The sequence below is a fragment of the Chiloscyllium plagiosum genome, chromosome 16 (assembly GCF_004010195.1).
Source record: "Chiloscyllium plagiosum isolate BGI_BamShark_2017 chromosome 16, ASM401019v2, whole genome shotgun sequence".
Lineage (NCBI taxonomy): Eukaryota > Metazoa > Chordata > Chondrichthyes > Orectolobiformes > Hemiscylliidae > Chiloscyllium > Chiloscyllium plagiosum.
In genome coordinates, this window is record NC_057725.1 from 43,965,005 (window position 1) to 43,980,186 (window position 15,182).

Below are 15,182 nucleotides of genomic sequence, written 5' to 3' on the forward strand. Positions count from 1 at the left end.
TTCAGTCCAGAGATGACAAGGACACAAGTGATGGTCTGAATGATCTGAAATGAACTCTCTGAAAGGGGTGGTCCCTGCAGACGGGCCATGGAATATAAGATTAAGTGCTGTGCATACTCATAGAGGCAGTTTATAACTCTAGTTAGATTGATTTCATTGCTTCGAAGTCAATTGGAGAATTTCAGACAAAGTTGTGGAAATAGCAAGTCAAGAGTGTGGTGCTGGAAAACACATCCCTCGGATGCTGCCTGACCTGCTGTGCTTTTCCAGCACCACACTCTCGACTTTGATCTCCAGCAACTGCAGACCTCACTTTCTTCCTGTGGGAATAGCAAGAACTGATGAGAAAGCTAGTAACACATTTAAAGACCATGAATGATGGTTTACAAGGGTAGAGGGGGCTAGCATGGATTTTTTCAGAGGATTTCATTTGATGTCTGTCCTCCTAGTGCACAAGGCTCTGAAGAATCATGGAGTTTTAACAACCCTGAATATGATATAACTGGATTCTGCTAGTTTATACTTAATTTATGTAATTTAATTTATAGTGTCTGTACATTAGGATGCTTTGAGCCCTTTCCCACCCTAGGAAAGGATTTAAAAGTGTGTTGGGTAATTCAGCAGATGAACTGCAGGAGTGAAAACCACAGAATATAATACTTTCATTTCTTCTGATCCAGTACTTAAAGAATCTGACATTTGAAGAAGAGGAAAAACTATTGAAGCGATTTGTCAAGAATAAAATTCTTCTCATCAATGGGAGGTCATTTGGCTGCTGTGAGCCTGGCTGGTTCCGCATTGTATTTGCTGATGAAACCTACCGGCTGCAGTTAGGTGAGTAGACTGATGAAAATATCTTCACTTTGTTGGTTTCAGTTTCTTCTCTCTCTTTATGTCTCCATCACTTCCAAATGTATGTTTCCACAGCTCCCATTCCTTTACCCGAGGAGTGCATAATTAAAATGTAGATGTTGATAAACGTTTGTGTCTGTGTTACACTGGTTAGAAGAACGCAAGGACTGCAGATGCTGGAGATTACACTGAATAACCAACAGATACAATAGGGTGCAGTTTCAAATCCGTGCATGTTTTTCAGAATATGAAAGCATCACTTATTATTGGCATTATTGGATTGACGTCCCTATTTATAGACTAAGGATCCCTGCGTACAATTGTTGTGTTCTAATGTTAATAGTAAAACTGGGATTCTTTAAAAATTACACAACACCAGGTTATGGTCCAGCAGGTTAAACCTGTTGGAATATAGCCTGGTGTTGTGTGATTTTTAACTTGGTCCACCCCAGTCCAACATTGCCTCCTCCAAATCAGGGATTCTTTAGTAAGGCCTTCCCCTACCCCACAAATCATACTTATTGCACCAGATCATGTATTATGCACTTTCTCTCCCTGCATATTTGACACACTGCACCAATTCTTCACAAAAGTTTAGTTCAGCTGGATTTAATATGGCCTATTGTGACAGGGAATATCGAGCTGGAACCACTTAATCATGGCGAGGCTGCATGGCTGTCTCCTTAGTGGTAGGAAAAGTGTCGAGAATTGGATCTGAGGCCACAAGAGCCCAATCAGGGAAATGTGCCTGCTCATTAGTGAGCTATAATCTCTGATCCCAATGGAGGTGTAGTGGTAGCTCAGGAATTAAATGCCAAAGGTACAGCTTTACCTATCAAATTTGCCGGTGGGTTTGAGGATGGGATCATTCTTTCAAAAATACTTTGTGCATGATCAAGGAATTCAGCGTCATGCAGGGTAATTGCCAACGAAACCCTGTGAATGGCTCCGACTGTCCAGCCTCCCTTTTGAACCCTATCCTGACCTTACTCACATTTGGCCTGGATCCTCCGTGATCTTAGGCCTCCTCCGGTTGCATTACTGACAGTAAGGTACTGTGCAGCTGGCAATTCTTGCCAGGTGGGATTTCTACTCCTGGGGTCATGAATCCCAGGAAAGACCTGACATTGGCCAGTTGGTCTAGTTGGACCTCTTCCTCAGAGGGAGGGGAGACAACAGCCTTGTGGTATTATCATTGGATTGTTAATTCAGAGATCCAGGTAATGTTCTGGGGACCTGGGTTTGAATTCCGCCATGCCAGATGAAGTTTGGAATTAAGAGTCTAACAATGACCATGAACCCATTGTCAGTAATCAGAAAAGCACATCTGGTTCACTCACCTCCTTTAGGGAAGGAATTTGCCATCCTTACCTGGACTGGCCTATGTGTGACTCCAGACCCACAGAAATGTGGTTGACTCATTGGGCCAGACCCACAGAAATGTGGTTGACTCATTGGGACTGGGCAATAAATGTTGGCCTCATACAAACAAAAAGAACTGGTGTGTTTACATTAAATTCTATAAATTACATGATTGTGCATTTGCGATCCTTGTGCTCATTTTAAGGGGCTACCCAGTTTGATGAGATTACTTACAGCGTGGAAACAGGCCCTTCGGCCCAACAAGTCCACACCGACCCTCCAAAGAGAAACCCACCCAGACCCATTCCCCTACATTTACCCCTTCACCTAACACTACGGGCTATTTAGCATGGCCAATTCACCTAACCTGCACATTTTTGGACTGTGGGAGGAAACCAGAGCACCCAGAGGAAACCCACGCAGACATGGGGAGAATGTGCAAACTCCACACAGACCGTTGCCTGAGGCGGGAATTGAACCCGGGTCTCTGGCGCTGTGAGGCAGCAGTGCTAACCACTGTGCCACCGTGCCGCCCAAAAATAAATTTTAAACAAGTGCCTGTGGAGGGACGGCTGGAGTCAAAGCAGGGGTGGCCTGCCCTCCAAAAGTGTCAAGAGACCTCCGCACAGGCCTCTGACCGACTCTTAGAACAGATGGAAAGAGTTGGGTATGTCCGCCACAATTTTGACATCAGTGTCAAAAATTAGACTCCCTTGAGCTCTTCGGCATGCACCCAAACCTGCCATTCAAGTGCTCTGCCCGTGGAACTGCTTTTTGGATGCCTTTCAAAGTGGTCCCGCACCACCATTTTGTTCTAAAAATCATGTTCACAATTGTTTCCAATGGTTTCTGAGAACGTTGCATTATGGTTGTTCAAAGTCGAGCCAAAACTTTGAATGAAGTGACAAAGAAATTCAAAATAATTTTACTGCCTGTACTTTAATGTGGTAAGTAGCTTAGTAAAGTATGTTTGAAAGTTATTTCTACTTTTATTTTCCTAAATTTTATAAATTATTGCTTCCAAAACCAATTTGAGATTTCACTCTTCTTTTGCTTAGGAATGCAGAGGCTTAGAAAGGTTTTGGAAGAGCAAGATTCAGAAATCCAGTCAATTGAAAAAGGATCCAATTCTGACTCTGAGAATAGAACCAAAGTTGTTGAGGATATATTCGAAATTGGTGTCCAGCAGTCTCCACCTGATCCCGCCCTCGATGGTCTTATTGGACTACTACGCCAACAGATCCGATCAACCGACTGGTTACAGCGAAATACACCTGAGCAGTTTGCGCAAGAGAATCCAGAAGTTTACGATGTTTTCTGTAAACTTGCAGAGAAATAATCTGTCTCTGTAATTTCAGAAGAATGCATTGATTGGAATATATTAGTGATTGCTTTCAAATTTGTAAAATACTTGTGGATTATTTCCCATGACTTTCCCACACTTGCTGAAAAATTGGTAACATATCTTAACACTGAAGTGGTACTGTATGACACTGCTGATATTTTGCAATTTTTTTCCACCTGTCTCTAATTTTGCATGTTCACTCATCCACTTTCTCCAGTATTTGAAGACTAATTTATGATTGTCCTCATGTTTTACCATGTGATGCTTTTGGAAGTTTCACCATCCATCACACATTGTATTGTCAATATTCACAAGTCTGTTAATTGATTTTGAATGAAGATAGAAGATATAGGAATGTAAAGTTTTGTATCTTTGTCATACCATCATTGTGAATCTAATACAATACACTATCTTGAACGATAGCAGAATGTGATAGGATACTGAGAAGTTCAGTATATGCTGCTTCTTTATATGTCCACTTATTTAAAGATAGGACTTATCTTCTCCAAGAGAAATAAATTGATCTAAAAGTACTTTGCTAGTATTAGTCTAACAGGTTCATTTGGAGGCACTAGCTTTCGAAGTACTGCTTCTTCATCAGGTGGTCACAACACTTTGAAAGCTAGTGCTTCCAATTAAACCTGTTGGACTATAGCCTGGTGTGTGATTTTTAACTTTGTCCACCCCAGTCCCACACCTGCTCCTCCAAATCTTTGCTCATATTGTCATCCATTCACAAAATCCCCAGTTCAGATCTTCTAATCACACAATATTAAATTGTATGGAACTCTAGTTCATAAATTTGACTTTTATTCACCAGCAGAATAGTAATAAGGAAAATTCTTTCTTCAGTAGTGCATTGGGTAGGATGTTATTATTAATTATCCTGGCACCTATGTTGCAAGGTTTGCAAGAAAATTTGATTTTTTAAAAAATGTTTTTAATGCTTTTGTGAAAAATTCAACCCATTGTGGGGCACTAATACAAAACAGTCTGACTATTTTATAGCCCTCAAAATATAACAGAAAAAAGGAAGTGAATTGTCTCTTCCACCTCCACTCATGGAAACTAATTAAATATTACAAGTCAATCTTCTGTACACAAAGATCACATACAAAGATCACTGTCATGGACTTTGTATTAAATGGAGAAGGTAAATACATTCCCATGTACTAAAGCTTTGAGTTCATTTCTTAATGGGTCAAGTTTAGCAATAAAACTAATATATAGAGCTGCTTATCTGTAGAGCTCGAGATACATTATTTTCAATAAGAGGTAATATTGGTTGACACACAAGACTATTGATATTTTAGAATTACTCAAATAAAAAATGTAACTGCCAAGAATGAGAGTGAGGAGTGTAGAGTCTCGGTGTCACAGTGATTTAACTCATTGTATGTTGTGATCACTCAATTGTGATTTCCTCACATCCTTCATCCTGCTATTGGTCGCCATGCCTTCAACCATCAATGTCCTAATCTCTGGAACTCTATTACGATAGCTCTTTGCTACTTCAGATAATCCTGAAACAATAGCTCTTTGCCAAAGCTTTTAGTCAGCCATTTAATCTCTTCATTTTAGGAGTTCATTTTTTTCTTGATAGTGCTCCAATAAAGTGCATTTGTTTTATTAAAGGTGCTATATAAATCAAACAAGTTATATTAGTCGTATTGGGAGCAGAAATTTTTCTCCAGTTGCCAATTTAGTTCTGTGTCAATCATTGTAATCTTTTTCAAATACATTTATAATTTCATTAAATAAAACAAATGTAGGAAATATTACACAGCTTAACGCAGAAGAAACGTCCATCAACTGCTTCATTTGTTATTTTGCCTGCATGGAAGCCAAGTTCATGGAATTCCCATCTGTTTGCTGACTGAAGGATTTGATGTGAAATAGAAACTCTCAATCGACTTCCTGATAGGTGTGAGACTATGGCACTAAGCTGCCAGTGATTTGTCTCCACAGCGTTTGACAATCACACTCCTGGACCTACTGAATGGTTGGAATGAGAGAAAGGGAACGTTGTGTGAATATGCAGTCACTTTGATTTTGAGCTCACCATTTGAAGCACAGAAGAAGGAATTTTATTCAGAATCTGTTCTGTGATTACTCAACCTGGCAATATTTGGTGTTCATATTGCTTTTTACTGTGATAATACATTCTCTTCCTTAACACTGACTTCCCTCGACTTGTCATTACAAAATGATAGCAAGTTGTTAATTTTTTTTAATATTAAAAAGCATCTACAGTTATCAGTACAGTAAACTTTACTGCCGTACTCTGTGAACCGTACTGGGATGAATCCAGTTTGGTCATGTAGTGCAGGTTGCAAATGAGCTAAATTCCATACCAACAATACAAACCATAATTGTGAATGATAGGTTATTTAAGTTTTAATAAGTTGGTGAAGATGGTTCGAGCTGCTTTTCATTCCATGCTTGCAGTAGTACGGGTACTTGGAGTTTGTAGCTGATGTACTAATTAAATTGTTATTTAGTGTAGTGGATATTATGTTTTTTTAGAGAGGTAGATGGCATGCTCCTTAGAACAACAAAAAAGTCATTTCTCATTTTGTCTGCTAATGATATGTAGCATTCAAACCCTAATGCATTTAGAAGGGAGAAATCATGAAACTGTTCATAGAAATTATTTGAATAAAAATAAAGAAAATCTGTGGATTACTCAGACTTGAGTGTAGTTCAGACAAAGGGCCAAACCTGAGCTATTAACCTCTTTTCCTTGATGATTGTCATTTTCTGTTTACTGTTAAAATTTCTGTTGCTCTTTACATTCATAGTGGATTCCCAGACCTATTGTTCAAGGAAGCTGGTAAACAGCAAATGTTTGGAGTATAATTTAGCTCGTTTACATCTTGGCAAATTTGTTGATCAAAGAATGTTTCTGATTTTATGTAAAAGTTGCTCATGGCTGTGGGAAATGGCCATCATCAAACGAGTGACAATTAATGAAGTCTTTCACTGAAAGACTGCATGACCAGTAATTACCAGAAGCGTATTCGGTTTACCCTGTCGTTTTTCATGAATGAAACCAAAGGCTGGCTCCAGAGTGTGCTTTGTGTTTAGTTGTGGCTTCTAGTTGTGTTAAGTGAAAGCAAATTATTGAAGGAAAAATAATGGAGTTATTTAGGTGGTGTGCAAATTACTTTTGTAAATCTTCTATATTATGACAGCCCTGCACTATATTGCATGTAAGTCAGTTTGACAAAAAAATGATAGTGCTAGGAAACTAAGTGATATTAAACACCGAGGAAAGATCTCTTAAATGTTGATCTAGATAGATTTTCAAATTTATATTTCAGTGTATCATTTGGAATATTCCTGTTTATGATCTGTTGAAAGTGTTTTTTTCCAGGTTGTTGGGTTGCATTGGAATCCCATGGCCAGGTTGAAGCTTTAGTGCAATTGGATGGTTATGTTATAGTATAAGTTATGTATTCTGGTGAAATTATGGTGCTTTTACTTGGATGTATTGTTTGAACATGACAAAAATATGTATTACTGTAACTTAATATCTAGTATATCCAGTGTTTTATTAATGTTTAATTGAATTTTGTGCCAAATTTATTTAAACTTGTGTCGCAGTGTTTGTTTATGCCTCTTGTTTAATTTGTTTTGAGCAATTTTACCTGTAGCATATGAGGATAAATTTTGGTTTTGTCATTTAAACAAGTACTCTTCCTCAGGATTTCTACTAAAGGAAAGATTAGATTAGATTTCTTACAGTGTGGAAACAGGCCCTTCGGCCCAACAAGTCCACACCAACCTGCCGAAGCACAACCCACCCAGACCCATTCCCCTACATTTACCCCCTCAAAAAGGTTGTTTTGTTTCTGGGAATTTTATTTTTTATCTCTTTATGCGATGTGGGCATTGCTGCTTAGGTCCATTTAAAACCTGTTCTTAATGGTTCTTGAGAAAATGCTGATGAACAGCCTCCTGAACTGTTACAGCAGTGTTGGCGGTGGGGGCTAAGAAAGAGATATGGATATATGGTGTAGTTTTGCCCACCTTGCTGTTAGGAAGAAATTCCCATCATTTTGACTGTGATGCCAAACGAATGGCAAAATAATTCCAACCATGGAAATCAGCACACAAATTGGCCTTTGAAGACTGAAAATCCCTCCAAAAAATGGTGCTTCGCTTTGCACAGTGAACATATGCAAAAATATAATTTTTGGGCGCTGGAAAATGAGGCTGATATCTATGTCAGGCCAACGTATATGCTGCAGTTTGGGTAATATTTGTTTTTGATTGGTTAGATTTAAACACCATCCTTTGAAGATTTTAATCTTTTTGCAGCCCCTTTTTTTTTAAATTCTGAAATTGTTGCAACTTTGTAAGAAATGTCAAAGTTTCCTTATTTTTAATCAAAGTATGTTTCATTTAATTCAGGCAAAAACTGACTTAAATGGAAAAAGATGTTAAAATATTTTTAGCATGGACTCCTTTGAAAGTGTTTTCTAGAAATGTGTATTTTTAAAGGTGGGGAAAAGCATGCTGTGAATTCCTAGCATTTGGATATACTTGAAGGGAAAGCAATTGTAGAGAATGAGACATATTGAATACTGTCACCAAAGAACAGGCACAAGTACGTTAGACCAAATGGCATTCATATGTTTCTATGATTTTCAATTTTTCTTTCAGGTTATGAGCATTTATAAATTGTTATTCTTTTTCTGTAAATATTGAGTTTCTGTTGTGGGAATCTTCAAGGTTTTATTAATAAATCTTGTCAGTGAAGGCCAATTCATTGCATGACTGTAATTGTATCACCTGACCCCTTTCATGATGTACGTTCGATGCAGGAAGGGAGCAATGTTTTGGAGGAATAACTTTTCACAACATATGGTTGGAACTATTGTCACTAATTTTTGAAGTGAGATGTGAGTTTGGCTTTATCTGGATAATTAGGTGGCAATATGAGGTTCAAATAGGTTTTGTGTGAAAGAATTCTGTCAACATTTGGAATGTGTAACTGCTGATTTTGAAAATATGATAATTGTCAAGTTCCTATTGTCTAGAAAGAACAGCAGTGACTTGTTTCAAATGGGAACTTTTAAAATATAACTAATTGAGAAGTATTTCTCACTACTCAGTCAGACTAACCTGATAACATGTGAAAACATCTTCCTACTTCTTTCACACTGAGTTTTGAAAGCCAATCAGACTATTGGAGGTTCTATTCTCTGATAGTATTAAAGATACCATGGAGTACAGAAGCATGATGTTTTATTGAAAAAAATTGTTTGTCTTTCATTTTTCTTTAATATATAATGTTCTCTTTAATAATTCAAATGGGACACAAACATTATATGTCACTTCTCATATCAGAATCTTTGGATAACTATTAGGTTCCCATGTGGCAGAGCTACTCAGAGCTGATGTACTAACTGTTACATGAAACTTAATTGTGCATCTATGTTGTGAACCTTATCAAGGGAGGGAAGGCAAATGTATTTCATATAAAGTGTATTACTACATCCAATGCTGTACAATAATAATTCAACATGATAGATATGGTTATAGATTGTGAAACTCTTTTAATGTAATCATTATTATAAAATTAAGTTTTATTTTGTATTGTCTATGTATCTGTCCAGTAAAATTTCACTTAATTGCCACTTAAGTATTTTACTCTGCAGGGGGGGGGGAATTACTGAAATCCTGCAAACATTGGGTCTGCAGAGCAATCTTACATGTTTGCTTAAATTGAACAGAATAGCAGGTCTAAGTTTGAATTCCAAGTATTGACAGTGAAGGAAACAGCCAGAGGCTATCCCACCAATGTGACTCTTTCCATTGAAGGGAAGAAAAGTCATATTATATGAGTCTTTTTAGAATTTCTGAAATTTTCCTGGAGTTTCTGATGGCATATTGTCTGTACTTTATACATCAGTATTTTCAGTGTCTCATAAATGTTTTGACCTCTGCAGAGCTATGGTTGCCTTTCAGTATCTAGGCCAGGTTCTCTTTTATCATATGCGATTGTACAAGGTATGTTGTGTTAGGATATCCACCTATGGATGGTCATCGTACCAGAAATCCTCTCCCTCAGTGTCTGCATGCACTTGATCAGTACCTAATGGTGGTTCAGTGGTTAGCACGGCTGCATCCTAGCGCCAGGGTTCAATTCTAATCTCAGGCAACTGTCTATGTGAAGTTTGCACATTCTCCCTGTGTCTACATGGCTTTCCTCCGGGTGCCCTGGTTTCCTTCCACAATCCCAAGATGTGCAGGTTGGATGGATTAGCCATGCTAAAGTGTTCAGCGCCTAGGGAACATGTGGGTTAGCCATAGGAAATGCAGGATTACAGAGTAGAGTAGGGGGTTGGTTTCAGTGGGATGCTGTTTGGAGGGGTGGTATAAACTCAATGGGCTAAATGGCCTGCTTCCACAGTGTAGAGATTCGATAATTCAAACATAAACAAGTTATGTTTCTTGGCTGTGCCCTTTCTGAGTCGAAACAAAGACTCTCACTTAGTACTACTGATACGCATATCAATGTTGCCTGTTTATCTGTCCCAGGCATAAATACAAATTAACCAAATTTTATAACCAAATGTCATAACTTTCTTTCATGTGGAAAATCATATGATTAACATTTCTTTAATTGGAATAATTGCAAATGTCATGTCTCTAATTCTATAGCTAAGTCAGATCATGTGCCATTTTATGATTCTCGCTTTTTAACTGTGACTTTATACAGTAAGTGTAATTTACCTTTCGAATTTTAGTAGCCTGAAGCATGTGATTTCCATTCTTTTTAGATATTGTTTAGCACTTACCTCCAGTGAGCAATTAAACTTCTAACACTAAACAACTGTGATCTAAAACATATGACACACTCGGTATATATCACACAGTGGGCTGAAATTTTCCCAAGTATGCCTGAATGTCAATTCTTGAGTTTCATTGAGGGTTTTTCTCCACAAGCTCCACCAGCGCCATACTTAAAGCCCAGTTCTGTACTAGTTCAAACACTGGAAGCCAGGAATGACCCTTCACAGTTTTGGTATGTGAAGAGTTGGCTCTAAAAATAGCCAACAGAGGCACGTTAGCACCCTGGATTTGCTAACAAGGTCATGGAGATCCTGATGGACCTTTGAGTCCCCAGCAAGTGAGTAAGATTCATTTAAATGTGCTGTTCTGTCCCATTACAACTGTTGAACTTATTCTTAACATGCTTAACATTTCCCCTATTTCCACCTCATTTCCCCCTTGTCTTCTCCAGGCTTGAGAGGTGTCCACACAGCCTCCGTCATGAAGGAAACAGCCAGACATCACACCAATCACCTCCACCTCTGAGGAAGAGTTCATGGATCCTTCAGGGAAACACTGACTGGCTCTTGCAACTTTTAATTAGCTCAGCTACTGACAGCACAGTGGGTCCATTAGCTAGATTGTGGAGGAACACTTTGTGGTGAGTACATAATTGGCATATCGCCACAGCTAGCTGAGGTCAACACACCCCAAGTCACTGCCACTCAGGACTACTAGAGCCCAGGCAGGAAAGGAACCCATGGTATCAGCCATTAATTACACAAATACTCTCAGGAGCAGAGACACTAACAATAGGTCGGCAGTTGCCTGGACAGGCCATGTCCAACAAAATGCTCATTGACTACTGGAAGTGTTGGCAAAACTGCACTCATTGCTTTAGGCATTGGTAGCTGACACCAGAGGCAGATGACATGCCCCTTTCTCACTAACGGACAGGGTGGTATCTGTAGGTACCCAGCCAAATTAGGAATGACATATTGGACCAACATGCTCTTTATTATAATAGCAGGAAAAGTGAAGAAAAAAGCCATAAAGAAAAAAACATATTTGTTTCTGAAACTAAACCTGTTTGACTTCTGAGCAACAGCAAACTTACAGTCAATGAGTGATTACTTCACTCAACACAGATCTATAGGACATGGGTGTCAATTAAGTCACCCTCATTTTCCTCCTCAGGAGACAATTGCCACTCTCCCAACTCCTCAGCATTCATCATACTCCCTGCTTCATTCTCTGTAAAGCACAGCATGCTAGGATTATGTAGCACACACAGTGGCTCAGTGGTTAGCAATACTGCCACACAGCGCCAGGGACCTGAGTTAGATTCCAGCCTCGAGCGACTGTCTGTGTGGAGTTTGCACATTCTCCTCGTGTCTGCGTGGGTTTACTTCGGGTGCTCTGGTTTTCTTCCACAATCCAAAGATGTACAGAATTGCCCATAGTGTTCAGGGATGTGGAGGTTAGGTGCATTAATCAGGGGTAAATGTAGAGTAATAGGGGAATGGATCTGGGTGGGTTGCACTTCGGAGGGTTGGTATGGACTTATTGGGCTGAAGGGCCTGTTTCCATACTATAAGGGTTCTATAAAAAATTACCAATGAGGGGAATCTGAAACAAATACAGAAAATGGATGTAGGTTTGCTCGCTGAGATAAAAGGTTCATTTCCAGACGTTTCGTTACCTTACTAGGTAACATCTTCAGTGGACCTCACGCGAAGCAATGCTGAAAATTCCTGCTTTCCATTTATATGTTTGGGTTTCTTTTGGGTTGGTGATGTCATTTCCTGTGGTGAAGTCACTTCCTGTTCTTTTTCTCGGGGGTGGTGGATGGGGTCTAACTCTATCAACAAACCCAGATCCCATCTACCACCCTCTGAGAAAAAGAAAAGGAAGTGACTTCATCACAGGAAATGACATCACCAACCCAAAGAAACCCAAACATATAAATAGAAAGCAGAAATTTTCAGCATTGCTTCGCATGAGGTCCACTGCAGATGTTACCTAGTAAGGTAATGAAATGTCTGGAAATGAACCTTTCAGCTCAGTGAGCAAACCTATATCCAAAACCTCAACCTGAGCTACAAATCTTCTCAAAACTCACTAAAAATAGAAAATGCCCAAGGAACTCCCACAGGTCTGCCAACATCCTGGAATGTGAAAGGTTTCTCTCTTCACCAGACCTCTTGTGTTTCTCCAGCATTTTGTTTTTACGCAGCACATTGAGGTATACTGACCAATGTATCAGAACCTCCCCTTCAGGATGCCTACCGTTTGCTCCATGAAGGTACCCTGCACATGGGAGAAGCCAATTATATTGGCAAAGCCCAGGCTGCAGTATTGACTTCATCACAGGGAAATTAGATAAAATGATGTGGTCTGACACAAGTTATATTGGTTAGAGACAAAAAACTGCAGATGCTGGAATCCAAAGTAGACAGGCAGGAGACTGGAAGAACATAGCAAGTAAGGCAGCATCAGGAGGTGGAGAAGTCGACATTTCAGGTGTAACCCTTCTTCAGGACTGGGGGTGGATGTGGGGGGAGCTGCAGATGAAGGGGGTGGCAGGAGCAGGATAGTGAAGTGGGGATAGGTGAGAACAGGTGTACGGTACAAACTAGTTGGTCAATGGGAGGAATGAATCTAATTGGCAGGGAGCAGTAGATGGGAGGGGTTGGGAAGGGAGTCGGGGATGGGGAGGGAGGTTATTTGAAATTGGAGAACTCAGTGTTGAATCCTGCGGGCTGGAAAGTGTCCAGGTGGAAGTTCTGCCTCCAATAGGAGCTGTGTTTTTCTTAGCCATGGAGGAGTCAAGAGTGTGTGCTGGAAAAGCACTGCCGGTCAGGCTGCATCCAAGGAGAAAGGATTCCTGATTAAGGACTTTTGCCTGAAACGTTGATTTTCCTGCTCCTCAGATGCTGCCTGACCTGCTGTGCTTTTCCAGCAGCACACTCCCGACTCTAATCTCCAGCATCTGCAGTCCTCACTTTTGCCCTGGCAATGGAGGAGGCCAAAGATGGTCATGTCGGAAAGAGAGTGATTGGGGTAACTGAAATGGGCGGTGACTGGGAGGTCAAGTCGGCCTCTGCAGACCCGACTGCAATACTCAGTGAACTGTTCCCTAAGTTTATGTTTGGTGTCCTAATGTAGAGAAGAGCACATTGGGAACACCTGATGCAGTAAACTAGATTAGAAGAGAGGCATGTGAACCTCTGTCTCACCTGGAAGAACTGTTTGGAGCCCTGGATTGAAGTTACATTGGTAATGTATTTGTAGGTTGAGGATTGAGAGATCCTACACAGGCCCCCAGTGGTTCTTTGGAAGCAGCCAGTTGTTTAAAAGCTGGTGTTAATGTTATCTTAATGACCACTGGGAGAAGATGGCCATGCCACCCTTTCTGGTCACTAGTTCTGCTCCAGCAGATATCATAGATCTGGGACATGCTCATTTGGCAGTGGCAATGTGTCTTGCTCATCTGAAAAAAATTGCATCAAGGACAATAGACCCTAGGGCTCCTATACCACCACCTCAACTTGAGGGCACCCGCCCTGTGGTTTCTTTTTGTGGAGGCTGTTCTGCAGCTGCTGGAAGTTGCTACTGGTCTTGAATTTGCTGTTGTACCTATTCCTCCTCCATTTCTCTGTGTCTTCATGATGCAGTGACCAAAATGAAGGTAACCCCCTTCTCTAACTTCGCCAACAGATCAGTGGCACCTGATAGCTCTCCTTGACTTTCTGTGATCAGATTCGAAGATTGAGTGTGGCCCATTCCCCTGACTGACCTGGAATGACTGACCAGACTGATATCTGTACACTTCCCTGATTTGACTAACTGCTATTCTGCAGATTGGATCTATTGGACCTACAGAACTGACCAATGACCAATGACTCCCTGACCCTGGTCACTCCTGACTGACCACATCCAGGCTGCTGGACCGATATCAGGCAATGTCCTTTACTGACAATTGTGGGGACCCATTGATTGCTGGCATGCCCTTTCACTTGACTGAGGACTACACCTCTTAGACTTTAAGAGATAGTCATTTGAAGGAAGGTATGGCATTAACATAATATGATACCATTCACCAACAAGTCTGCCCCTCTCATTGACCATTATTGGTAAACATGACCAGTTGCTTGGCTTTGTCTCTGCACTAAAAGGTAAGCTAGACCAAAAAAGCTTGTAATTTCTGAACAAGGCAGCAATGTGCAAAAAGACAAAGCAAGACAGAGATACTGTCAGCATCCAAGCAAGGACAAATTGAGTGACCGCTAAGCAAGCAAGCTAAGATCCCTGAGATGCACTCTGTTAGGGTGCATGAGATGAGTAGCTAATCATGTGTGTAAAGCAACCTGAGCAGCTTTGCAATAAAAATTGCCAGTGAGCTCCAAGATGCAGTATTGATGTGGGTAAGTGTATTATAAGTGAGGTAGTGATGTGCCATGGTGCCAACCTCCATGAATGAGTTGCAACCACCAGGTACCCACTCTGACTTTTGTATTGGGACTTGTCACTGTCCACTTTCTCTCTGCTGCTGTGGAAAATTGCAAACTGTATAAATGAGTTGAGATTTGGTAATATTGAGATTTTATCTTGTGCCAGTGAACCTGAGGCCACTCACTAACTTGATTCTTATCAAGTCATTGAAACCTTATGCATGAAATTGGATTTTTTTTCTCTGTGTTAAGAATTTCATTTTCCATTCTCATCATGTTTTCTTGACTAGCTTGCCATTGCCCATGACCTTCAGGACCTGACATAATTCAGCTGAATATCTCTTTTATGATTGGTAAAATGTACCGCCTTTATTTAAAACAATATA

At 40.2% G+C, this 15,182-nt stretch overlaps 1 protein-coding gene across 3 annotated transcripts in view; it reads left to right on the forward strand.

Annotated features, from left to right (window-relative positions):
- accs (1-aminocyclopropane-1-carboxylate synthase homolog (Arabidopsis)(non-functional)) overlaps positions 1–4,843 on the forward strand; it is a 63,820-nt gene extending 58,977 nt beyond the window's left edge. For all 3 annotated transcript variants that reach the window (XM_043705945.1, XM_043705946.1, XM_043705947.1), the window contains 2 exons: positions 681–834; positions 3,273–4,843. In XM_043705945.1, the coding sequence (XP_043561880.1) occupies positions 681–834; positions 3,273–3,553 (435 nt within the window). In that variant the 3' untranslated portion in view covers positions 3,554–4,843. The remainder of the gene's footprint in view (positions 1–680; positions 835–3,272) is intronic.
- The last annotated feature ends 10,339 nt before the right edge of the window (positions 4,844–15,182 follow it).